General features: G+C 41.9%; 1 protein-coding gene across 1 annotated transcript in view; it reads right to left on the bottom strand.

Moving 5' to 3' along the window:
* The window catches only part of LOC137382924 (uncharacterized), a 183,871-nt gene that overhangs the window by 4,776 nt on the left and 151,621 nt on the right, over positions 1 to 27,474 (bottom strand). The window contains exons 5-6 of the mRNA XM_068055500.1: positions 3,573 to 3,712; positions 2,000 to 2,162 (exon numbers count right to left, since the gene is read on the bottom strand). Of these exons, the coding sequence (XP_067911601.1) occupies positions 2,000 to 2,162; positions 3,573 to 3,712 (303 nt within the window). The remainder of the gene's footprint in view (positions 1 to 1,999; positions 2,163 to 3,572; positions 3,713 to 27,474) is intronic.

Raw genomic sequence — 27,474 nt, 5'->3', positions numbered from 1 at the left:
ATCTGGTTCCCACTTTGTATCAATTAACATAATCAGGATAATATTTTGAAATAGAATATGTTGTTTTCTTTTTATTATTATTATCCAACAGGCAAATTAAGATCAAAAGAAATGGTAATAAACTTGACAGAACATGGGAACTTGATGATGTTTGGTCGCATGATTGGTACCTGTGCTAAAAACAGTTATGTATATATAGATGTATCAGTCACCTAACAGGAGTGAGACATTCTGATTTCACTGTCACAGCACCAGCTGTGAAACAACATCTGGAAATGGCTGCCATTAGTCTCACACTCTATTTATTCAAGGAATTTAAACAGGACAGCAGGATCTTTGTGATTTATTTAAATTGAACATAATGTTCCTTGCCATCCTAACTGCCAACACTCCCCTCCCATCTTCACTGCATCATTACAATGGAGACTGATCCCTGCCCCACCATTTCAGTATTCCAGTTTGCAGATATCGCTTTCTCTTTCCCACTATCTTTGCATAGCAGACACAACATTTGCCACCCCACCTTCTCTAAATCCTCAGACAGCCAGACGTGCAGCGCTGATTCTGCAGCAATGGATCCTAAACTGGCACTCGTCTCACTGCATAAAGAGAAATAAATTTTATTTTCCTTTCCGCTCACTGGGAAACTGAGCAAAATTAACCAGTTCATCTGAACAACACTGCACTCAGTCCATGAATTGATTACAGTGCTCAGCATGCCTCACATAACAGTGAAACCTCATGCTCACTGCGCTAATTAAGAAGGTGGGTGTTCTTACACTCTGATCAGAATACTCTCCTTTATTAAAATAGAATCCTAAATCAGTTAAAACGTTGGCTTCATCGACATTCTTTTTTTTCAATTTTCTTTTTCCCTCCTTCTCTCCTGAAGGTGCAGGGTAGTTTCACAGGTGATGCTCTGTTAGTTTATCCAATTAGCCATTCTTCATTGGCAAACCCAAATAATGACCACTGACATGCTACTCGACTATGGAAGGCACCACAGTTTCCTCTTGTCCTCATCGCTCATTTCCAGCTGCTGTCACTGGATGGCAATCAAGACTGGGAACGTTAGCCAAGTTTCCTCTGCCAAGCCCAAGGGTGCTGAGGCATAATTTTACTGCTCTTCTCCAGGCTGCCCGAGCCCAGCTAACTCATCATGGTGTGGAAGTCGTGATCTTCCTGCACCCCTGTGCTCACTGACCTACACTGGCTCCTGTATAAGCAATGCCTCAATTTCAAAATTCTCATCTTTGTTTTCAAGTCCCTCCATGGAGTCACCCCTCCCTATCTCTGTAACCTCTGTCAGCCCTACAATCCTTCGAGATATCTGCTCTCCTCCAATTCTGGCCTCTTGGGCATTCCCAATTTTCTTTGTTCCACCATTGGCAGTCACACCTTCAGCTGCCTAGGCCCTAAACTCTGGAATTCCCTCTCTAAACCTCTCTACCTTTCTATTGCCCTCTCTTCCTTTAAGTCGCTCGTTATGTTCTATATAATATGAAATTGCACCTCTTCAGTCTGTATCAATATTGAATACCAGCAGTAACCCTTCACATGTCACTTCTCCTGCCAGTGGAACTCACAACCCAGATTGTGCGATTACATAGCACTGGAGTAAGCCATTCAGCCCCTCTAGCCTGGTCTACTATTCAACTTCATACCTTAATTTCATTTATCCACTTTTGTTCCATAACCCCTAATATTTTTACCTAATAAAAACCTATCAATCACTGTCTTGAAAATTTCAATTGTCCCAATATCCACTGCCTCCTGGAGGAGCAAAAGTTACCCTCAAATAAATAATACATTTTAATCAAAACAACTCAAATAAGTGCCATGAAACTCCACAGGGGTCTCTGACTGTAGCTTTATCAGGAGATCGGTGAACCTCCCAGGGAAGACCTGTGAATTGCTAAAAATGGCCAGTTATGCCACTTACCAAGAATGATATGATGGGAGACTACGAAAATCACCACGGCCATATTTAATAGGCAACCAATCTGCCTGTCAGTAGGCCTTCCAGCTTCATCAGCCTTGCTCAGGTAGAAGTGCATCTTCTTTCCAACCGTCATAATCAGCCTCTCTCCGATGTTCAATGTCTGCTCACACAAGGCCTGACCCATGGGGGAAAATAAAACAAAGGAGGTCAGTTTGTTCTCCTGTGCAAACAACAAGAGTGGCTTGGGATGAATCTGTATGGACTGTTGTCAGGGGCTTCAGCAATGCTCAGCCACTTGTAACATGACATCACAGGACACTGAAAATCTAACTACAGTTGATCGAATGGAATGACGGGTCAAGATTAAAAGGAAGACTGACACTGTGTTTTCAACTTCAACTCTGAAGAATCATACAGCTTTACAGCACAAAAGGAGGCAGTTCAGCCCAGCACGCATGCTGGTTCTCTGAAAAAAACTATTCACTTTGTCTCATCCTCTTATTTTAAAATAACATTCTTTTCAAATATTTATTTCCCTTTTTAAAGTTATTTTGGATTCTGTTTCCACCATTATTTTTAGCTGGGTACTCCATATCCTTACACATCTCTGTGTAAAATATTTCTCCTAACCTCTCCTTCGTTCTTTTGGTGACGATTTAAATGTATGCTCTCTGGTTGCCGAGTCACCAAGCAGTGGAAATAGTTTTTACTAATTAACCTTGTCAAAATCTCTCATAACTTTGAACACCTCGATCAGATCTCCTCTTAACCTTCCTTGTTCTAATGAAAAAAGCCCAATTTTTTCTAGTCTCTCCTCATAATTGATTCCTCTCACCTCTGATATCATCTTAGTAACTCTTCTCTGCCCTCTCCATGACCTTGACATCTTTCCCTAAAAACAGGATACAATATTTTACCTGCAGCTTAACCAGGGATGTGTATTGGTTTCAGCATCATCTCTGCTTTTGTTTTAAACAAAAACAAAGCATATCTTCCTATTTCAATACTCTATATGTATACTAGGGTTGCCAACTCTGGTTGGGTATATTCCTGGAGGTTTTATCACATGACCACCCTCCTTACACTACTCACAAGACCTGTCCCACATCCCCTACTGAAAAAAACAAGGTTGTTACTTGTTGGAAAACTTCAAACCAAAACTCTGGCCTTGGAAAAATACAACTGAGATTAATCAAGAATATTATCTGACCTCAGAAGTTCAAGGCAAACACTCATCAGTGAGCACTTCAGGCAACAAGAAAAAGGTCGCAGGGTCATTTGGATTGCATGCCTGACCATAGACTATCAACATGGTCCATCAGGCCTAGCATAAGTGGACTGCCTGTCTGCTGACCAGCATTTAGGTGTCTGGCTATCACCTGACCCAGAGTAACCAGCTGCTACCAGACCCAGGATAATCCAATGAATCATCCTCCAAAACTGAATTACTGTCTTGTTATTATTAGCTGACTTTGTCAGACTAAACCAGGCTAGAATAAAAGCAAAATACTGCGGATGCTGGAAATCTGAAACAAAAACAAGAAATGCTGGAATCACTCAGCAGGTCTGGCAGCATCTGTGGAAAGAGAAGCAGAGTTAACGTTTCGGGTCAGTGAGGCTAGAGTCTTACCCAGCCAGACAAACACTTTATTTCCATCAAAGGGTACTTCATGTCTCTATCCATGAGTCGCAGAGTGTCTATGAACAACACTAGGCTAAACTTCTTCTGTTTGGAGCTAGAGATTTTGGTAGTGAGATACTTGGACACTCCTGTCAATTTGAATGGAGAATTCACTAAATTACAGTTTACCATAAGCAAGGTGGCAACAAGCAAACTGCAACTGGGTGACACTGCTTTCTCTTTTTATACACCAACTGTATATAATTGGCCAGGACTAATAATCCAGAGAATCCAGTGAGTTTAAATCCCATCATGGCAGTTTGAGAACTTGAATTCAGATTTTAAAGATCTGGAAATAAAAAGCTGGTATCAGTAAAAGTGACCATGAAGTGGCCAGATTGTTGTAAAAAATAAATCTGGTTCACTTATGTCCTTTAGGGAAGTAAAGCTGCCTTAGGGAAGGAAATCTGTTCTTATTCAGTCCGGCTTATGCATGACTCCAGTCCCATACCAAGACGGCTGACTCTTAACTGCCCTCTGAATTAAGTTGACTTACCTGGAGGACTGGAGCGGTAGTTGACGGACCTAGGAGGAACCGGGACCGGAGGGGGAGATATAAATAAGGAGTGGGGCTTGAGGCCTACACTTATCTGGAGGACAGGAGTGGCAGTCACTGGCTGTGCCTGTGTCCCCACGCGCTGGGTTGAAAAGTGGAAAAAATGAACAGTGACATGACGGGAAATCCGTAAGCTGATTGGCTTGTAATAACAGCTCTTATTACCTGTAAATAGCTTTAAAAAATCAGAGAAATAAAGTTCTTTTTTTTAAAACCCTCAAAATCTAGCAAGCGGTAAGGTTGGTACTACCAAGGTTTTAGTTGGAGTAATTTATTAATAATTACTAATTAGAATAGTGCTGTTTGGACGGAGAGTAAGGCTGTGAGTTGTATGTGAGGGATTTCACTGACTAGGGGGAGGAGGTGCTCTTTGCTGTCTTTCTTTTCTTTTCTGCCTTTTCAGCCTCCACGGTACAAGGGAAGAAGCTGATTGGCAAGTAACTGGTAAGTTATTCTACTTATCACATTAGCAATAATTAGTTTGTAAAGCTAAGTAATGACAGGGCAGCTCGGCCAAGTGGAATGTGCCTCCTGTGGTATGTGGGAAGTTGTGGATGCACCATGTGTCCTTGACAAACACATCTGCAGGAAGTGTCATCAGCCGCAGAAGCTTGAGCTTCTGTTCCGGGTTGGGTTTCAGAACTCAAGCGGCGGCTTGAGTCACTGTGGAGCATCCGTGAGGCAGAGAACTACTTGGATAGCATGCTTCAGGAGGTAGTCACCTCGGAGCTTAAGAGAGCACAGGCATAGAGGGACTGAGTGGCTGCCAGACAGACAAGAAGGTCAAGGCAGATAGTGCATCCTATTTTCCTGAAGGCATCCTATTTTCTAACAAGTATTCAGAGAGGGTTCCTCTGGAGAGTGCAGTGAGAGTCATGACCAGAGTGCCATGGGTGGCTCAGCTGTGCAGGGAGGGAGGAGAAAGGACAAGAGAGAAATAGTGGTAGTTTTCCTACCCACTGTTTTTTTCATGTTTGTGCTTGTGGCTGTTCAGTTTTCAGTCCATTAACACCTTATCTGTACTAATGCTTTGTCTTTCAACACACCATTAACATATTGTTTGCCTTTGCTCCATGACCTTCAGGTCGGTTATTCTCTGTGACCTTGTCCTATCTACACCTTCTCCTTTGTTATCTCTTGCCCCACCCCCGCTTTACTTGCTTAAAACCTTTCACATTTCTAATATCTGCTAATTCTGAAGAAGGGTCACTGACCTGAAACGGTAACTCTGCTTCTCTCTCCACAGATGCTGCCAGACCTGCTGAGTATTTCCAGCATTTCTTGTTTTTATTTCAGATTTCCAGCATCTGCAGTATTTTGCTTTTATTTTAGTGGCAACATATCATTGCTATAACGGAAACTTGGCTTAAAGAGGGGCAAGAATGGCAGCTCAACATCCCTAGATGTAGAGTTTTCAGACAGGATAGCGAGGGGGATAAAAAGGAAGGGGGTGTACCATTATTGGTTAAGGAATCAATAACAGCTGTGAGGAGGGATGATATGCTAAATGAATCATCAAATGAGGCCATATGTGTTGAGCTCAGAAATAAAAAAGGAGCAGCCACACTACTTGGAGTGTACTCTAGACCCCCAAATAATGAGAGGGAGATAGAAGAACAAATATGTAGGCAAATTTCTGAGTGCAAAAAATATAGGGCAATAATAGTTGGGGATTTCAACTACCCTAATATCAACTGGCATACAAACAGTGTAAAGGGCACAGAGGGCACATAATTCTTGAACTGCGTACAAGAGAACTTTTTTTATCCAGCACGTAACAAGCCGAACGAGAGGCAGCACAATTCTAGATTTAGTCTTCAGTCATGAAGCTGGGCAAGTGGATGAAGTAGCAGTGGGTGACCATTTTGGAGATAGTGACCATAATACAGTTAGTTTTAGCATAATCATGGAAAAGGATAAAGGTAAAACAGGACTAAAAGTTTTAAATTGGGGAAGGCAAATTTTACGAAACTGAGAGGTGATCTGGCGAAAGTGGTTGGATACAGCTACTTGAAGGAAAATCAGTGGCAAATCAGTGGGAGGCATTCAAAAGCGAGATTCTACAGGCACAGTGTAGGCATGTCCCCACAAAGATAAAGGGTGGTATAGCCAAATCTAGAGCCCCCTGGTTATCTAGAAGCATAAAGCGTAAGTTAAGGCAGAAAAATAAAGCTTTTTATTATTCATTCATGGGATGTGGGTGTTGCTGGCTTGGCCAGCATTTATTGCCCATACCTAATTGCCCTTGAGAAGGTGGTGGTGAGCTGCCTTCTTGAACTCCTGCAGTCCATGTGGGATAGGTATACCAACTGTGCTGTTAGGAAGGGAGTTCCAGGATTTTGACCCGGTGACAGTGAAGGAATGGCGATATAGTTCCAAGTCAGAATGATATGTGGCTTGGAGGGGAACTTGCAAGTGGCGGTGTTGCCATGCATCTGCTGCCTTGTCCTTCTTGGTGGTAGAGGTCGTGGGTTTGGAAGGTGCTGTCTCAGGAGCTTGGATGCGTTGCTGCAGTGCATCTTATAGATGGTACACACTGCTGCCGCTGTGTGTCAGTGGTGGAGGGAGTGAATGTTTGTGGACGGGGTGCCAATCAAGCCGGCTGCTTTGTCTTGGATGGTGCCGAGCTTCTTGACTTTTGAGATGATCACAAAAAACGTAATACTTGAGAAAGTCTAGAGAAGTATAGAAAGTGCAGGGGTGAAGTGAAAAAGGAAATTAGAAAAGCAAAGAGTGGACATGAAAAATTATTGGCAGGTAAAATCAAAGAAAACCCAAAGATGTTTTATCAGTACATTAAGAGCAGAGGATAACTAAGGAAAGGGTAGGGCCTATTAGAAACATGCAAGGGAACTTATGCATGGATGTAGAAGATGCGGGCAGAGTTCTTAATGAGTTTTTGCCTCTGTCTTCACAAAGGCGAGGGATGATGCAGACATTGTAGTAAAAGAGGAGCAGTGTGAAATATTAGATACAATAAGCATAATGAGAGAGGAAGTACTAGAGGGTCTGACATCCTTGAAGGTGGCTAAATCGCCAGGGCTGGATGGATTGCATCCCAAGTTGTTAAAGGAAGCCGGGGAGGAAATAGCAGATGCTCTGAGGATCATCTTCAAATCCTCACTAGATATGGGCGAGGTGCCAGAGGTCTGTGAATGTTGTACCATTGTTTAGTGCGAGGGATAGACCAAATAATTATAGGCCGGTCAGTCTGACCTCAGTGGTGGGCAAATTATTAGAATCACTTCTGAGACACAGGATAAACTACCACTTAGAAATGCACTGATTAATCAGGGATAGTCAGCATGGATTTGTTAAGGGAAGGTCATGTCTTATTAACTTAATTGAGTGTTTTTTGAAGAAGTAACAAGGAGGATTGATGAGGGTAATACAATATGTGGTCTACATGGAGTTTAGTAAGGCATTTGACAATGTCCCAAATGGCAGACTGGTCAGTAAAATGAAAGCCCATAGGATACAGGGGAAAGTGGCAGGTTGGATCCAAAATTGGCTCAGAGACAGCAAACAAAGGGTAGTAGTCGACAGATGTTTTTGCGAATGGAAAGCGGTTTTCAGTGGAGTTCCACAGGGTTCAGTGTTGGGTCTCTTGCTGTTTGTGTATATATTAATGATTTGGACTTAAATGTGGGAGGCATGATTGGGAAATTTGCTGATGACACAAAAATTGGCCGTCTAGTTGATAGTGAAGAGGATAGATGTATACTCCAGAATGATATCAATGGTTTGGTTGAGTGGGCGGAAAAGTGGCAAATGGAATTCAATCCGGAGAAGTGTGAGGTATTGCATTTGGGGAGGGCAAACAAAGCAAGGGAATTTACAAAAAATGGGAGGATATTGAGAGGGGTAGAAGAAGTGAGAGACCTTGGAGTGCATGTTCACAGGTCCCTGAAGGTGGCAGGACAGGTAGATAGAGTGGTAAGGAAGGCATATGGAATGCTTTCCTTTACTGGCCGAGGTATAGAATACAAAAGCAGGGATGTAATGCTGGAACTGTATAAAATGCTGGTTAGGCCACAGCTGGAGTATTGCGTACGGTTCTGGTCACCACATTACAGGAAGGACGTAATTGCTCTGAAGAGAGTACTGAGGAGATTTACAAGAATGTTGCCAGGGCTTGAAAGTTGCAGCTATGAGGAAAGATTGGATCGGCTAAGGTTATTTTCCTTAGAACAGAGGAGGCTGCAGGGTGATTTAAGTGAGGTATACAAAACTATAAGGGGTTTAGATAGAGTAGACAGGAAGGACCTGTTTCCCCTAGCGGAGAGGTCAATTATCAGGGGGCACAGATTTATGGTGATTGGTAGAAGGATTAGAGGGGACATGAGGAAAAACTTTTCACCCAGAGGGTGGTAGGTGTCTGGAATTCACTGCCAGGAATGTGGTGGAGGCAGAAACCTGCAAGGTTATGGATCAGGTGCTGGGAGGTGGGAATAGATTGGGCGGCTAGTTGTTTTGACTGGCGCAAACACGATGGGCTGAATGGCCTCCTTCTGAGCCGTAATTTTTCTATGGTTCTATGGTTCTCTGAAGTGGCAACTAGCGATGGCCAATGAATGCCAGCCTTGCCAGGAACACAAACATCCCAAGAACCAATTAAAAACAAAATACATCAGATTTACTGGGTAGGCGGATACACGCACTTAATCTGGAAAACATCTATATCGTTGTTTCCTGCTGTTATTCGCATAACTGTCATTGACAGTATTTTTGGGAGTACCAACTTGCTGTACATGTAAGGAGCAGCAGTACTAGCCCGAGGTTTGCAACAAATTGGAGACGCACTGCAGAGGCTGCCCAGATGCTCTCAAGCGACTACAGCTCCAAAAGAGACACTGCTTGTAGGTACATGCAATTCTGCTGTTGGTAAAGGTTGCAATATCATTACAGAGAAAGCAATACAACACCAGTGATGAATTAGATAATTATGTGAATGGAAAAAATTTTGCAGCTACGGGGAAAAGGCGGAAAAGTGCGACTGGCTGAGTTGCTCTTGCAGGAAGCCGGTGTGGACATGACGGGCCAAATGGCCTCCTTCTGTGCTGTAACCATTCAATGATTCTATTCTATTTACACAGAATACTCATGTTGTTTATCGCATGCATGTAACATATCTCACAGCACTGTATGATTCACCCTGCAAAAATCCAGTCGTACAGTCTCTCCCTCAAAATAACCTCCCTCTCCAAAAAAGTTTCCAGCTTAAACTGGAAAAATTTATTCTGAAACAGAACTATTAGAGACACTTCTATAGTGAGATGTATTTATTTTGTGACACTGGCACTGACAATCTCATCTTTGTACCTCATCAGAAAAGTTGCCAGCTTTCATCTTGTACCGAGATCTTGCTAATGGTGCCAGAGTAAAATTAGAACTGATTAAGTTGCCTTGTAGAGGAACAGAATTGAAAAGCAGAGAGGTTATGTTTATGGAACATAATTAAGGTCAGGCATGACCTAATAAGTTCTTCAAAATTATGAAGGGGTATGATAGGGTTAGAAAATATGTCTCCACTTGTGAGGAGTTGGAAACTAGGGGCTATAAATATAAGAAAGTCATTAATAAATCCACTAAAGAATTGGCAAGAATGTGCAGCTTCCAACAACATATGGTAATGGAGGTGAACAGTATAGATGTATTTAAGGGGAATCTAGATCAGTATATGAGGGTGAAAGGAATAGAAGGATATGTTTATAGGGTTAGATGAAGTAGGATGGGAGGAGGCTTGTGTGAAGCATAAACACTGCATAGACTAGTAGGGCCAAATAGCCTATTACTGTGCTGTAGATTCTATGTAATTCTACTTAGGTGCATTAAAGTTTAGCATTAAAAGACTGAATCCTGGATAATGCATAAGTTGCATTGGAGTATTTTTAGTTCCACAGATCTCTGGGTCCTGCTACATTGGTCATTGTTGTCATGAACATGTGTTATGCCGAATGATGATTTTTTTAAGCCACCGGCTGGAAACCTGAATTAAATTTTAAAATAAAAGGAAAAAAGGAACAAATAAAAGGTGACTGCTAGCAGTTAAGATAGCCTCTGTAATTTGCATCCATATACCCTACATTCCAAAGCATCGAGGTAGAGACGAATTGTCTGGCCAATCCTCTCCAGAACAATGACTTGGGGAATTTTGAGTGAATTACCTGTCCTGTTTCCATTTACAAGACATTAAGCCATCACTTGGGACATTAAACTGGTGGAGTCGAACAACTCAAGCCAAATCACTTGAACAATGGGGCCCTGGTTGAGAGAAGGGAATTCCTAGGCATGAACTAATTAAGTTGCAAGAGGAAATACACACTGAGCCATCATGTTGAATCACTGGGTGATGGTCATGTGACAGGCCCACCATCCGTGTGTTTAAGCTGCTGTTTTTTCTGCAGCAACAGAGACAAGCAACTAGATAACGATTAAGGTGATTGGTAGACAGATCAGAGGGGACATGAGGAAAAACTTTTTCACCCAGAGGGTGGTGTGTGTCTGGAATTCACTGCCAGGAATGGTGGTGGAGGCAGAAACCCTCAATTCTTTTAAAACGTATCTGGACATGCACCTGAAGTGCTGTAATCTGCAAGGCTATGGACCTGGTGCTGGAAGGTGGAATTAAACTGGGCAGCTAGTTTTTTTTGTCCAGCACGGACATGACGGGCTGAATGGCCTCCTTCTGTGCTGTAATTTTTCTATGGTTTTCTAAGAGAAGATCCATGTGGGAGACCCTCCTCTCCCCCTCTCTCTCTCTCTCCAGTCCACCTTGCAAGCTTTGAACCCTACCTGCTGGCCGTTACCACCTAGGCCTATCACTACTGTGTACAGAGAACCCATGAAGGAAATCATCAGCCTTGCTATTCTCCAGAAGAATCACCAAACTAGCCGGTCACATCTGCAAGCCAGAAGCCTCAGCACCACTAAGTTCAGCCCGAAACTAGCCGAGCCACAAAACTCCACAGACTGTATACCCTTTTTTATTGCTCCAGACTGTAATCCGACCAATCTATCCTTCCCAACTCAGTAACCTATTTGTATGCGTGTGTGAACCTCGAGTGTGTGTGTGTGTGTGAGAGAGAAAACTGGAGCGCAGTTATCATTTTACTTAGGTCGGTTTAAGTACAATAAAGCTAACCTCTTTCATGTTAAACCTGTCTGATTGGTTCTTTTTATGATCATAGCACATAAATAGTTAAACACTCACTGAACTGGCAAGCATAGCCACTTTTAAAAAGAAATTAACCTGTTGTGGTCAAACATGGAGAGGGACAACAGGGGAGCCCTTCGACCCCTCCTCACCTGATTGTAACATTGTGATTCGCTCAGGTCGGATTGTTTCTTAACTTGGAAAATGCATAAAGAGCTCCAGTAATATATTCAATGCCATGGAGCCAAGACCAGGATGGTTCAGTTCAGCTCCTGGTCTGAGCCACATCAAGTGGGGAATTACAAATGTTGCACAGAAGATTCCCAATGAGGGAAGGAAGACTGGGAGAGAGTGAAAAGTGAGCATGCTGTGGTAATTTTCGGCAACCAGCTACTGGAGAACTGGTGGCAGCCAAAGAGTAGACCACAAATCTGGCCTTTCGGCTACAGCAATCAGGACAGGGGGTGAAGAAAGAGGAAGAGAAATGCAACAACAATTTATATAATGTTAATGCATCCCAAGGTGCTTTGTAGAGAAGAAATGGGCATCGAGCAGTAGAAGAGGAGTTAGGACAGGTGACCTGTGTAGCAAAGTAGAGCATTCAGGGAAGGAGTAGGAAAAAATGGCTGAAAGCTCTGCCACCAGTGGTGAAATAGAGGGAAGACACACAGGAGACCAGGATCGGGGACAGGATGGGCTTGTTGCAGTAATGTGAGTAATTTATTATAAAAAAGGGCAAACTGACCCAGAGAAAGGTTTTTGCTTGCAGAAAAACACTTCTAAAACTCTCAAAGGGAATGTTGTTGAGGGAACTTGACCTCTGTTTTAAAATTTTAGTTTTTAGTGCCATGAAAGTTTGGAGAAACCTAATTATAAAAATATATATACTCATATATGATAGAATAATAGATGCCCTGACATGAGTTACAGATCAGAATAATCAAGGAGTTCAGACATTAATTCCTAGAATACAATGGACAACTGGCAGGACTAAAGGTTGCAGGTGGCTTATATATAGATTAATACTGGGGCATTCAGATAGGCCATGAATAGAGTAATGGGAGTATGCAAAAGACTGAAATCTATTTGGGGTTTGGATGGTTCATGTAATATACATATCATCCAACTTAATCTGCAATTATATCACTTAAGGCACTCAGTAATGTCTTGGTGTCGGATCACAGAACAGGCAAACCTGAGACAGTCATCAGCAGCAGCTCTGACAAGCTCCTCGTAGCCAGTTTGGAAAAGCACTGGCAGAATCCTGGGGCCAGTTTGACCACCTACAGCTGGCGCTCAGCCTTAGGATGCTATTAAAGAAAACCTCAACCTATAAAACAATCTGATCCGGAAGACAACAGAAAAATAAACTCCCACTGCATTGCTCAGCTTTATTTTTAAATCAATAGTCAAACAAAGGCCGTTACACATGATGCTTCCTTTGACAAATTCAGACTAGGTTAAATCAGTGTACTTGAGGACAGCCATTAACATCATAGTCATTCTGTGCTGTACACAGGGAGTAGCAGAGAACAGGCTGTATTGAACTACAGCTTAAGATTCCACCTGTAACTCCTTGAAGATAAGAACATAGGAGCAGAAGTAGACCCTCAAACCTGTTAAGCCATTCAATTTGATCATGGCTGATCAGTATCTTAACTCTATTCACCGCCTTGGTTTTGTAATCCTTAATACCATTTCCGAGTATAAATCTATCAAATTTTGAAATTTTCAGTTGACCCCCAGCCTCAACAATTTTTTGAAGCAGTCTTCCAGATTTCCACTACCTTTTGTGTGAAGAAGTGCTTCCTGACGTCACTTTTGAACGGCCTTGCTCTACTTTTAAGCTAATACCCCCTGTTCTGTACTTGCCCGCTAAAGGAAATAGTTTCTCTCTATTAACCCTATCAACGACTTTAACCATCCTCATCATCTCCTTTAATAATCCAGCTCTTGTAAGATAAAGGCAAACATTCCATTAGTCTTTTCAATTTTTTTTGTACCTGTCTACAAGCTTTTAGTAATTTCTGTACTTGGATCGTCATATCCCTCAATATATCCCTAAAATACTTTGATTAAAAATACTAAAACATGATATAAATGGAATATAGTTAGATGCTCTTTATCATACACCACTTAACTTAAATAATCTGCAGACAAACTGGCTTGCCTTGTGCGCAGTTATTTCAGCGTGTTGATTGTTAGTTTTTGTGATCATTTGACATAGATTAATGCTGCATGAAATTTGTATCAATATGTTATTGGATTTATGAATATGAACCCAAACAGAATGATCTGAGCTTTTTAGATCAATACTGTCCCAGTGTATGTTAGAATCACACAGCACAGAAGGAGGCCATTTAGCCCATTGTGCCCATGTCAGCTATCCACTTCCCTGCTCTTACCACACAATCCTGAAAACTTTAAGTAAAGTTTAAGTAAACTAAACAACTCACTAAAAAAAAATGCATCTCCAACCTGCACCCCCTCCCCACCTCCCTAGTTCTTCTGCCAATTATCTTGAAAACGTATCCTCTGGTTACTGATTCTCCTACAGTGGAAATAATTTCCCCCTAACTGCACTATACTTTTGTGATTATGGATATTGATAAGGCCAGCTGGATAAATGCCAAGTTACAAAGCTACAAGTCAGTTATGGTCAATCTCAGAAAGGGAAGTGTTTAATATATTTATTGATGAACTAGGTGACACATGATCCTTTCATCACCTCTGTTCCCTTCTTTTGAATCTTGACGACAGATGGGACAAAACCATCGTGTAACATTGGCCCATGAAACAGCAGGATCCTCACGGTACATTAACCAGCCTACTTCATTGGCAAATCACTAAACAGGATATTCTCCTCCTCTCTCAATGGATGTAAACGTTCAATGGAAATTGTTCCTATTGAAATTGAATCCCCAGAACATACCACCTGAAATTTGACGTGTGAGATGCATAATTTGCAACTTTACTCCAGAAGAAAGTCCACTTTTTAAAAAAAAACAAAATTATGATTTTGCAAAGATTATAAAATGAAAACTCAAGGTGAGTAGTACACAGGAGGGGTTTCTGTTACTGTCTCTATATCAGAAATTCTCTCTCTCTATTTCCCTTAATTTCAAAAGGGAATTGGAGACTTGAAGGAGAAAAAATTGCAGAGATATGGAGAATGAGCAGGGGAGTAGGACAAACTGGATTGCTCTTCAAAAGAACAGGCGCAAACTTAATGGGCCAAAAGGCCTCCTTCTATGCTCTACTATTCTATGATTTTAACTGTCCAAAACCACATCCATTGCATTCTCTCTTTATTGCTGTCTCTCTTTTGATCTGTCAGAGTAAAACCCCTTCTACCACTCATGTATACTGAACAAGAGCACGGCCTTCAAAACTCATGGTACTCTGTGAACATTCTAACTTTGATAATTTACTAGTACCTTTAATAACCTTTCCCAATATTTCCAACAGTGCATCTCCAAGCTCCCCTCATTATTTAGTTTCTCTAACAATCTTTAGGCTTTAATAGCCAAGCTTGGCCTTGCCTAATCTAGATTTTCTAATTTACTTTCCCTTCTCTCTTTTAAACCAGTACTTTTCAAAGTGTTCTGTGTGGAAAACAAACTGCAAATTTTGAAATAATTCAATACACAGCATCAGCCAACCAACAGTGCAGAAAACGTTTATTATTAGTACACAGGATCAGAAATAACATTTTAATAAATAAACAAGTACAGAAAAATATTGAAATATGAATCGGATGGACAGAAATATGACAACTTTGGGGAGCTCCAAGATCCTTTTGCAAACTCCCCGTCCTACACAATGGGCCTCGGTTTTCCAATTTATTTTGCAATACAAAATGAGCACTCTACAAATATGGTACCTTTAGTTAATCACAGAATGTCACATGTATTGACAGACTTCTAACCTATAGCTTCAAAAATCTATTGGCATGGTTGATGTTTAGAAAGGGTTCTAATGGCAAAGCAGCCTCTTCATATGGCAAGGTTTCTCTTTAAACAAGGTCCGATGATCAAACTCCATCTTCAAACTGTTTGTCCACAGTAAACATGGTGTACTGGAACTTCTCTCCACTTGACAAGGTATACTTCATCCTTTCCGTGATAAAATGGCTGCCCACAACAGCTCTTCAACTGGCAGCTTTACCCAAGTACAGCAGTAAAGCTAGCCAGTGAAGAACGAGCGTGGCACCGCCCAGTCTGCGAACCTGGCTACAATACCTGCACTCCCGCAACATTGGCTTGAAGATATTCTTCAGGGCAATTGCACAGCTGCCATCTTCAATTCCACCTTCAAAGCTTACGTGCAGTAGGCTTAGGTAGCCTCTTAAAACAAAATGTTATTCCAAAATGTGTTCAATATTTTTTAATACATGAAGGCAATAGTCTAGTGAAATATAGGGAAGGTTTGCCCAAGAGATTCAGGGAAACTGTGGTGCTGCACGATAGGGCTTGAGAGGCTATGGAACTGCATGGCAAGATAACAGGGGCCAAGGGGAGTGTCTAAGAGAATGAGTATCACTAGAAAAACTGCTTGAGGGAATTAGAGAGACCTATGGAACTCCTCAGAATGGGAGAGAAACTGTGGGCGTTGCAGGGAGGCTGTGTAGGATAGTTCCTGAGAAAATATCAGAGATCAGGAGTATTACACAAGGGAAGCAGAAAAACCAAGGAGGCTGCAAGAGTGAATGGCAGAATGGGAAATGCAGAAAAAATGGAAAGGATGGGAGGGGTTCGGAGGAGGTAACATGACATTCTAGAATGGCCTGAAGCAGGGGAACAGGTCTAAGAGACCAGTGGGACTGCCTGGGGGACTACCTGAGATAACAAGGAAGAAGGTATGAGAGACTGGGGAACCATTCGAGGGACTCAGGTGGAAGCTTTCTTGAGATAACAAGGAACCTGGGGAATTTTGTCTGAGATATCAGGGAACTACTCAAGAGTAGAGGTGGCCTGAGGGTGGACGGAGGGATAAAATGAAGGGCTGAGATAACAAACGATCAGTGAGATAAGATAAGAATGAGATATTTACCTGTTTTCTTTTTAAAAACACTATGAGGGTTTAGATGACTAAAATCCTTTCGAGCTTTGACCCCCACATATCATATGAAACAAATCTTGAGCATACGGAGTGAAGCATGACTGTGAACATCCTCACAAGCTTATAATTTTTTTTAAAAATTACAGTTCACTTTATCCTTATGCAGCTTTTCTGTTGGAATTTTTTTCCCATTGCTTTACATCTTTCATTTTCATTCTAACCCCCATTAACATGTCTTCTGGGCTCCACATGAGGCAGCAAAGTGGTATGCTCCTGGCCAATGTTTACTCCATATATAAGATACAGACAAATGGTTGGAATATTCTCAGATAGACCAAGTTTACAATAGAGAATCTGCATAGGCTTCCTTCTGGATCATCAAGCTTTGAGAATGTGACAGGATTTCTCTCCATTCCATCAGTATTTAAGAAAAGAGATGTTCACACTAAAAGTACTATTGCTACATTCACAATTAATCTTCTGAGCTGAAATGAAGAATTAAGGTTAGTTGGAAGAGGGTTGAAATCCTACCCTGACGTTTGGCTGAAAGTCTCCTATCTCAGCTGGCTGCAAAGGTCCAATGTGAAGGTTGGGCTGTCTCAATAAAGTTCCTAGTGAGTTTTGAGTCCATAGAATGTACGGTTTGAAGGTTGTCATATGTGACATTAGATTTGCAATTTTACCCAAGAGGAAGCAAATTGATGACTCATGAGAGATGCCAACAAGAACTGTAGAGCAGCAGAAGGTACTGCTCAGAAGATTAGGGCAAAGCTGTTGAGAAATGCTCTTTATCTAACTTGTGCTATATCTTAAAGCACTTGATGCAATAGTTCAGAGCGATCTTAATTCTGCATCTGATTTGTGCTGTACTCAACTGCTAGCACTTGAAGGGTAGAACAAATGGAGATTTGTATTTAGCACATAGCATACCTGAACTGGAGATACTCAAAGTTGACACTGGCTATCAAAAGTTGAAAGTATTCATTCTACAGAACTGATGGCCCACACTGTGCACTAAGAAGAGCAGAAAGCAAGGAAGTCACTGAGAGTTGTATTAATACCATCAGATCAGATGTACACTGGGGAGGAGTAACTGGTTCTGTATCTCCTCCAAAACTCCAACAAGCTGGCTTCAATCTAATGCTTTATGAGAATGGCTTAAACCCACCAGGAAAAAAATCTTGATATTAAAGCATAATAAATGGCAGTAGATATTGAGATAAATTTACATGCAGGCACTTATACACGTTGGTTCAATAGAAAATCCTTCACCAATATTACTATATTCCAGTATGCCTGAAGTCATTGGTTTGGTCCAGAATCCTGACAGAACTGTTCCCCATTTACATGTCTGTCCCTCTCCAATCTCTCTCACATGTACATACTGATGTATATTCATTTCTAAAGAAATTGGGTCTTTTGAATCAAAAGATCCTAAATTGCACAAAACTCCATATTTTGAAATATGAGCCAATCCAACTGGTTTTGGATTCAACATAATTCCCTACTTTTCCAATGTCAGTTGTTGTATGCATTCATACTGAGCTGGGGATGTAACTAAATAATAACTAATAGCTTATAAAATCGATAAAGTGAAGGAAACCATTTCACAAACAGAAATTTAAATTAATTTCTTCTGAAACATTTTTCAGGAAATAGCTGTCACAGTATTAATACTTCAAATAAAATCTGGCTTTAAGCCATATTGGAAGCATGCTTCGAACTCTTAATTCAATAATATAGTAGCAGTCATGTGATTTTAATGATCAAATTTCAGAACGTAGATAGTAGACACCATTTGTTATTTATTTAGATAGATTATGTATTACTGAATATCGCAGAACTACTATGATATGCAATTTTATAGGAGGGACATTATGTCATGTAGCAAACAATCTATTACAATAATAATCATATTTAGTTGTCATTCGTGGTATTAGAAAACCAAATGCAACTCTTTCCTGAAATTGTCTCTTTTCTTTTTGGACTGTGGCACTCTCAATCTAGCTTTCAATGCTAAATACCAGTGAGGGTGCTAACAGCTTGGGGAGTGCTCTAGAGCACATCCAAAGAACTGTAGGGCATATGATTGCACAGAGGGGCACAGCAAAGTGTAGAAATGCTGCAGTCACAGGGGATTCGATGGGGATAAATAGGTGTTTCTGCAACCGCCGACATGCATCCCACATGCAGCATTGCCTCCCTGTTGCCAGGACAAAGGTCATCACTGAGAGGGTGTATAATATTTTGAGGGAGGAAGGAGAAGGGAAAACAGCCAGAAGTCATGGTCCATGTGGAAACCAATGACACAGGAAGGAAAAGGGTTGAGGTCCTGCAGTCATAGTCCCAGGAGCTCGGGAGAAAGTTAAAAAGCAGGACCACAAAGATAGTAATTTCTGGATTACTTCTAGTGCCGTGTGCTAGTGAGTATATAAATAGTAGGATACAACAGGTTAACATGTGACTGGAGAAATGGTGCAGGAGGGAGGGCTTCAGACTTTTGGTGCTTTTGGATCAGTTCTGGGGCATGGGAAACCTGCTCAAATTGAACAGGTTGACCACAACAGAGCTGGGACCAAGGTCCTTGGTGAAAGGTTGACTAGTTTTGTGGGGAGGGTTTAAACTAATTTGGCAGGGGGTGAGCACCAGGGTGAAACATAGGAGAGGACAAATAAGGTGCACAGAGGATTGGGAGAGACAAATAGCACTGGAATAAAGAATAATTCAGAAATAGGAGGGATCAGACAGAGGACAAATGTAAAGCAGTCTAAGATAGGTTTGGAGTGCGTGTGTGTAAGTGCACGGAGCATGGTAAATAAGGTTGGTGAACTGAGGCGGCACAGTGGCGCAGTGGTTAGCACCGCCGCCTCACAGCTCCAGCGACCCGGGTTCAATTCTGGGCACTGCCTGTGTGGAGTTTGCAAGTTCTCCCTGTGTCTGCGTCGGTTTCCTCCGGGTGCTCCGGTTTCCTCCCACAAGCCAAAAGACTTGCAGGTTGGTAGGTAAATTGGCCATTATAAATTGCCCCTAGTATAGGTAGGTGGTAGGGAAATATAGGGACAGGTGGGGATGTGGTCGGAATATGGGATTAGTGTAGGATTAGTATAAATGGGTGGTTGATGGTCGGCACAGACTCGGTGGGCCGAAGGGCCTGCTTCAGTGCTGTATCTCTAAACTAACCTCTAAACTCTAAACCAAACTGAATATAAAAAGGACAGAGAAGATCTAAAAAAGGATTAAGAGGGACAAAGCGAGAGTAAGAGAACAGATTAGCAGCTAACATAAAAGGAATCTAAAATTATTTTATAAACACACAAACAGTAAAAAGGTAGTTAAAAGAAGGGTGGGGTTGATTCAGGACTAAAAAAATATATTCTTGTGGAAGCAGAGGGCATGGCTAACATACTAAATGAGTTCTTTGCACATGTCTTCACTAGCGGATTCTGCTAATGTAGCAATAAAGGAGGAGGCAATAACAATACTGGATAGAGTTAAAATTGATAAAAGAGGATGTATTTAAAAGTTGGCAGTACTCAAAGTAGAAAGGTTATCTGGTCTGGATGGGATGCATTCTAGGTTATTGCAGAGGTTCTGGCCACTATCGACTAATCCTCCTTGGATATGGGATGATGTCAGAGGACTGGAGGGTTTTTTGTTCAAAAAGGTGAGAGGGATAAAGCCGGCAACTATAGGCCAGCCAGCCTAACAATGAAGGTGGAGAAACCTTTACAGAAAACAAGCCAGGAGAAAATTAATCAACATTTGGAAAAGGGACAGTGGCAGCATGGATACCAAATTGGCTAAGGAACAAAAGCAGAGAGTAGTGATGAACATTGTTTTTCACACTGAAGGGGAATATACAGTGCTGCTCCTCAAGGGTCAGTACTAGGACCACTGCTCTTTTTGATATATATTAATGACCTGGATTTCAGCATACAGGGCATAATTTCAAAGTTTTTAAAGATAGTATGAAACTCAGAAATGTAGTAACCAATGAGGTATATAGTAGCATACTTCAGGAAGACATAGACAGACTGGTAACATGGCAGATTAAATTTAACACAGAGAAGTGTGGAGTGATACATTTGGTAGGAAGAATGAGGAGAAGCAATATGAACTGAATGGCACAATTTTAAAGGGGGGTGCAAGAGCAGAAAGAACTGGGGCTGCATGTACACAAATCTTTGAAGATGACAGGACAAGTTGAGAAGGCCATTAAAACAGCATATGAGACCCTAAGCTTTATCAAGAGAAGAATAGAATACAAAAGTACAAGGAAGTTATACAAAACCTTTATAAAACACTGTCTGGGCCTCGGTTAGAGTATTGTGTCCAATTCTGGGCATTTCTTTTCTTTTTTCTTTTGGGCCTCCTTATCTCGAGAGACAATGGATACGCGCCTGGAGGTGGTCAGTGGTTTGTGAAGCAGCGCCTGGAGTGGCTATAAAGGCCAATTCTGGAGTGACAGGCTCTTCCACAGGTGCTGCAGAGAAATTTGTTTGTTGGGGCTGTTGCACAGTTGGCTCTCCCCTTGCGCCTCTGTCTTTTTTCCTGCCAACTACTAAGTCTCTTCGACTCGCCACAATTTAGCCCTGTCTTTATGGCTGCCCGCCAGCTCTGGCGAATGCTGGCAACTGACTCCCACGACTTGTGATCAATGTCACACGATTTCATGTCACGTTTGCAGACGTCTTTATAACGGAGACATGGACGGCCGGTGGGTCTGATACCAGTGGCGAGCTCGCTGTACAATGTGTCTTTGGGGATCCTGCCATCTTCCATGCGGCTCACATGGCCAAGCCATCTCAAGCGCCGCTGACTCAGTAGTGTGTATAAGCTGGGGGTGTTGGCCGCTTCAAGGACTTCTGTGTTGGAGATATAGTCCTGCCACCTGATGCCAAGTATTCTCCGAAGGCAGCGAAGATGGAATGAATTGAGACGTCGCTCTTGGCTGGCATACGTTGTCCAGGCCTCGCTGCCGTAGAGCAAGGTACTGAGGACACAGGCCTGATACACTCGGACTTTTGTGTTCCGTGTCAGTGCGCCATTTTCCCACACTCTCTTGGCCAGTCTGGACATAGCAGTGGAAGCCTTACCCATGCGCTTGTTGATTTCTGCATCTAGAGACAGGTTACTGGTGATAGTTGAGCCTAGGTAGGTGAACTCTTGAACCACTTCCAGAGCGTGGTCGCCAATATTGATGGATGGAGCATTTCTGACATCCTGCCCCATGATGTTCGTTTTCTTGAGGCTGATGGTTAGGCCAAATTCATTGCAGGCAGACGCAAACCTGTCGATGAGACTCTGCAGGCATTCTTCAGTGTGAGATGTTAAAGCAGCATCGTCAGCAAAGAGGAGTTCTCTGATGAGGACTTTCCGTACTTTGGACTTCGCTCTTAGACGGGCAAGGTTGAACAACCTGCCCCCTGATCTTGTGTGGAGGAAAATTCCTTCTTCAGAGGATTTGAACGCATGTGAAAGCAGCAAGGAGAAGAAAATCCCAAAAAGTGTGGGTGCGAGAACACAGCCCTGTTTCACACCACTCAGGATAGGAAAGGGCTCTGATGAGGAGCCACCATGTTGAATTGTGCCTTTCATATTGTCATGGAATGAGGTGATGATACTTAGTAGCTTTGGTGGACATCCGATCTTTTCTAGTAGTCTGAAGAGACCACGTCTGCTGACGAGGTCAAAGGCTTTGGTGAGATCAATGAAAGCAATGTAGAGGGGCATCTGTTGTTCACGGCATTTCTCCTGTATCTGACGAAGGGAGAACAGCATGTCAATAGTCGATCTCTCTGCACGAAAGCCACACTGTGCCTCAGGGTAGACGCGCTCGGCCAGCTTCTGGAGCCTGTTCAGAGCGACTCGAGCAAAGACTTTCCCCACTATGCTGAGCAGGGAGATTCCACGGTAGTTGTTGCAGTCACCGCGGTCACCTTTGTTTTTATAGAGGGTGATGATGTTGGCATCGCGCATGTCCTGGGGTACTGCTCCCTCGTCCCAGCACAGGCATAGCAGTTCATGTAGTGCTGAGAGTATAGCAGGCTTGGCACTCTTGATTATTTCAGGGGTAATGCTGTCCTTCCCATTACACTTTAGGAAGGGTGCAGAAGAGATTTACTAGAATGGTACCGAGGATGAGAGACTTCAATTATTTGGAAAGACTGGAGAGGCTGGGGTTGTTCCCCTTAGAACAGAGAAGATTAAGAGGAGTTTTGATAGCGGTGTTCAAAATCATGAATTGTTTTGATAGAGTAAACAAGAAGAAACTGTTTCCAGTGGCAGAAGGGTCAGAAAGCGGAGGACACATACTTAAGATAATTGGCAAAAGAACCAGATGTGACATGAGGAAACTTTTTTTAACACAGTGAGTTATTGTGATCTGGAATGCAGTGCCTGAATGGATTATGGAAGCAGATTTAAGTGTAACATTCCAAAGAGAACTGGATAAATACTTGATGAGTATGGGAAAAGAGCAAGAGAATGGGATTAATTGAAAAGCTTTCCCAATGTACCCACAGGCATTATGGGCCAAATGGCTCCTTCTGTCCTGTATGATTCTATGAATGTTTCCTGTTCTGTAATTCTTCTCGTGTCCCTGTTTCGAGTTTTATACCTTCTATGATTCAAGTCTCTCTCTCTCTCTCTTTGATTGGCTGTGTCACGTTTCAGATATTTGGCTGTTTGAGTATGAGGATTTGGTGCAATTTATATTAAAATTATGTTATTAAGTCAAATTTCACTCCCTAGGTGTTAAATTCACTGAACAACAGCACTGAGGGATGAGTATTCGATTTCGGACAAAGCGTCTTTCCACATTGCTCAAGACAATGAATATTCATTTGAACATTCAGTGATCATCCCTACCAATTATTGTCCCTTGCATTTGTACATAGCAGTGCATAGCTTCTGGTGGGTCCACACCCAGAGGGGTGGTGGCTGGTTAAAAGGCAACCCTACTGGCCAACCTCCCAGACAGGGACCGAGTCACTGGTCAGCTGCTGGATTCCTTTCCAGATAGGAAAACAAAATACAGAAGCTCACATTCCATACAGTCAGTTCTAGAAAGAGTTGAACAGAAGCCAAGGTTTAACATAGAGTTCAGTGGGTACACAGAAAATCTCAGTCAGTAAAGCAACTTAGCTTGCAACAGGGATAGTGTGGTTGTATTTTACTACTTTCTTTGTTATGAGAAGCAATACGGAAATTAAGTTCAAATAGGGTGAGTTTTAGAAAGAAACAGCTTTCATTTATATAGCAGCTTTCACAACCTCAGGATGTCCCAAAGAGCTTTACAGCCAATTAAGTATTTTTTTAAATGTAGTCATTGTTGTAATGTAGGAAACGTGGCAGCCAATTTATGCACACAAGATCCCACAAACAGCAATGGGATAATAACCAGCCAATCTGCTTTAGGTGTTGGTCGAGGGATAAACATTGGCCAGGACACCGGAGAGATCTCCCCTGTTCTTCTTTGAAATAGTGCTATGGGATCTCTTACATCCACTTGAGAGGACAGACTAGGCTCTGGTTTAATCTCTCATCTGAAAGAAAGTATTGCACTGGATTAGCTTAGATTATGTGCTGAAGTCCCTGGAGAAAGAAACTCAAAACCTTCTGATTCAGAGGCAAGACTGTTATCATTGAGCCCCTGCTGATACTTTGGCTGACATCTATATTGTCTATAAATATTAATCTTTTTGCTTATTTAACAATTATAAAATAAACTAGTTTGTTGATTTACATTCCGCCTCGACCAACTAAAATGTTAATCAGTCTTTCAGAAAAAGTGAGAAGAATACATGGTTCCACGTGCCAGATTACCATATTCAATTCATATAACAAGCATTTCATTGTTATCACTGCAGGTCATGCTAGCATATGACTAGCTATTGGGCATTAAAGGAAAACTCTGATCACAAAGGACATGTGCTCCAGTCACAGGAGAGACCAAGTGACACTAAACACGAAGGAATGGAACTGAAATTTGTAACAGGTTGTTAAGTACTCTTCTTACTATGATACTGCATCTCTTTGCTTGTGACTGATTCTTTTTCTTAGTGTTTCTGTTTTCTGTCTCCTCCTCTCTTTATGTATGTCCCCAATGTCACTCATAAATGTTCCTTTAAGTAAACACACAATTTTTATCTTATTTTTCTTTAAACATATGATACACAACAAAATGAGCAATGGCATGCATAGGCTAGAGATGAATACTGAACTCAACAAGAGGTGGCTATCACTGAGATGTTGCAATATGCTCCCTAGTATTTATTGATGTAATTCAGTATTTTGCACGGTATGTGACTGTGGTGCCATATCTTTCAAAGGCATTTCACTTCAGTGGCAAAAATAAATGGCTGGCTGTTACTGGGGTATGCCCTCTTAATATAGTCTGTATAACTGGGTATAATGCTCCTGGTATAAAGATAGTTAGTGCCATGGAAGAAGTGTTCATGTCACAGCCTGTCAGAATGTTAATCAGTCTGCAAATCACTCCACTGATTCACAGTCCTCTCCAAGGGAAGTATGTGAAGATTCCAAAACAATAACAATTTCCCTACATTGTAGGACATAAGCTTCTCTGATTGTTCCTCATAGCTTATCCCTTTCTACAAGTTGCAGTGGTATCCTACAGGAATGAGTAGATATAGAGCATTGCTGAGAGGTCTGCTGAGGACCTGCTTTCGATTCCACTGGCTGCCTACCTCTACGTGTGCCAAACACAGATGATCCTGGCTGTGTGTCAGAAGAAGCTGCTCTATTCTGACTGTGGACGACTGCATGCTTTGTTAATAAAAGCAAAATACTGCGGATGCTGGAAATCTGAAACAAAAACAAGAAGTGCTGGATTCACTCAGCAGGTCTGGCAGCATCTGTGGAAAGAGAAGCAGAGTTAACGTTTCGGGTCAGTGACCCTTCTTCGGAAGAAGGGTCACTGACCTGAAACGTTAACTCTGCTTCTCTTTCCACAGATGCTGCCAGACCTGCTGAGTGAATCCAGCACTTCTTGTTTTTGTTGCATGCTTTGTTAAGCTTGTCCTGTCACTTGCTAGAGGCAGATATCTCCAAAACAACTTGCAAGCCATTCGCTTGTTGCTTGAGGCCACGTCTTGATGGCAGCCACTAATTACTATAAGCAAAGACGGTTTCACTGACATCAGGTCTCTCATGTGATCTTTGAAATTAGCCCCTTTTGCACCTTGCAGTATGGACCTCAATGTCTAAGCATCATCAGTATTCCTGAGAGATACTCCAACTGCGTTTGCCATCTGTATACCTGGGTTCTCCAATGCAGATGCAGCTAATGTTACTTGCTGCTCAATGGCAATTCACAGAGAACTTGCTGCTGTGCATATCATCCAGAATAAATTATGTTGTGTTATGCAGTAAGCTAGGTGACATGACCAGTTAATACTCATAACAGATGGTCTGTTTTACTGGTGGCCCAATGAAGTTAGAATCACAAAGAGACTCAGCAGGGCACTTGGTCATGCTAGACTTCCTACTGCCAGCTTCACTGCCTCTTCCTCACCCATGTTGAGTGAGTTGTCACTTGCTCCCTCCTCAAAAATACCCTTCTATTGGTGCCTGCTTCAACTGATATACAATGATGAAGTGGGCAATGAGGTCTCATGGAGACGGCTTCATCCTCCCAGGCATGTTGTCTTGCTGTTAAAAACATGTAAGTATATGGTGAGCATATGGGAATATTATACATAATGTTATTGCACTATTGGTATACATTATGGTTCACAATGAACCACAAATACTGCTTTTAAGATGATGGTCAAAATCAATGCCGAAGAGAATCCATGAGGTTATCATTGCACAAACTAGAAGCATTGTTTGTTGTTTCTACAAACTTGAATATCTCGCAGACCCTATATGACCTCCGAGAAAGGTATCTAAATGCTTTTCATAAGCAGCCTCAACCTCCTATGAACTGACATGTCTAGGAACATAGGAACAGGAGGAGGCCATTCAGCCTCTTAAGCCTGCCCCACCATTCAATTAGATCATGGGTGATCTCTATCTCAACTCCATTTATTCACCTTTGCTCCATATCCCTTAATAACCTTAACTAACAAAAATTAATTATCTCGTGAATGGGATAGCAAATACTCTTTAATTTGTGGTATCATGCACTGGAGACCACATTAGATGCTCACTATTTTTACTTGTTCATTCCAAAACATTAAAATTCATGCTATCAAATTGTTATGATGAGGCTAAAACTAACAGGTAAATTTATTGACCAGTAAAAAAATTACACAGAAGCAAAAAAAAAACATCAGATATTAACATTAAAATACCTAGAAAACAATAAAAATTGAATCGGTTCACAAGAATGTATTACATTATCTGATAATCTGCAAGAATTTTGGAGGACACAATTTGTTGGAGAACTTCCTGATGAGATATTTCCATGTGGTAAGGCCCACCATAAAATGGTGATAACACTACAGCCTTTAGACCAAAAGAAGCTTTTCATGTTATAAGTATTAAACATGAGTCAATAATGGCTGGATTATCCTGTTATTGGGTTAGTAGAAGCAGGACAACCACCTGCCCATATGACTCCACCACGGTCCGCTGAACTTTCTTCTCTGGGCCCAGATTTGGCCTGGCAACACTGTTCCTAATACGATTATGCCACTAAGAAGATGGGACAGAAACTTAGTGCAGGCACAGTCTTTAAAAGGTGTAGCCAGTTAAAGGGAGGATATCTCTATTCGAACAGCACAGAATAAAAGACAACTGAAGGAACTACTGCAAGAAAGGCTCTCTGTTGCATCCATGGCTTCCTGAAGTGAAGGCAAGAAGAGATGCCTGGTGGGCATGAAGGGCAGGAAGACCCATAAAAGGATGATTCAGTTTGTATGGAGGGAAATTGCAGAGCTATTAGTGTTACCTCCACCACCACAAGAGATGTCAAACAGTACAGAAAGAGGTCCAATAATCTCTTAGTGCAGCCAAGGTTTGCCAAGACATAGTTGCCAACCCACATCCTCTACCAGTTAGTGTTCACTCACCTTCTTATTGTTCATACTCTCTGTAAGATTCTGGGTGTC

The sequence above is a fragment of the Heterodontus francisci genome, chromosome 23, assembly GCF_036365525.1.
Source record: "Heterodontus francisci isolate sHetFra1 chromosome 23, sHetFra1.hap1, whole genome shotgun sequence".
Lineage (NCBI taxonomy): Eukaryota > Metazoa > Chordata > Chondrichthyes > Heterodontiformes > Heterodontidae > Heterodontus > Heterodontus francisci.
This window is presented reverse-complemented; position numbering and strand designations above follow the sequence as displayed.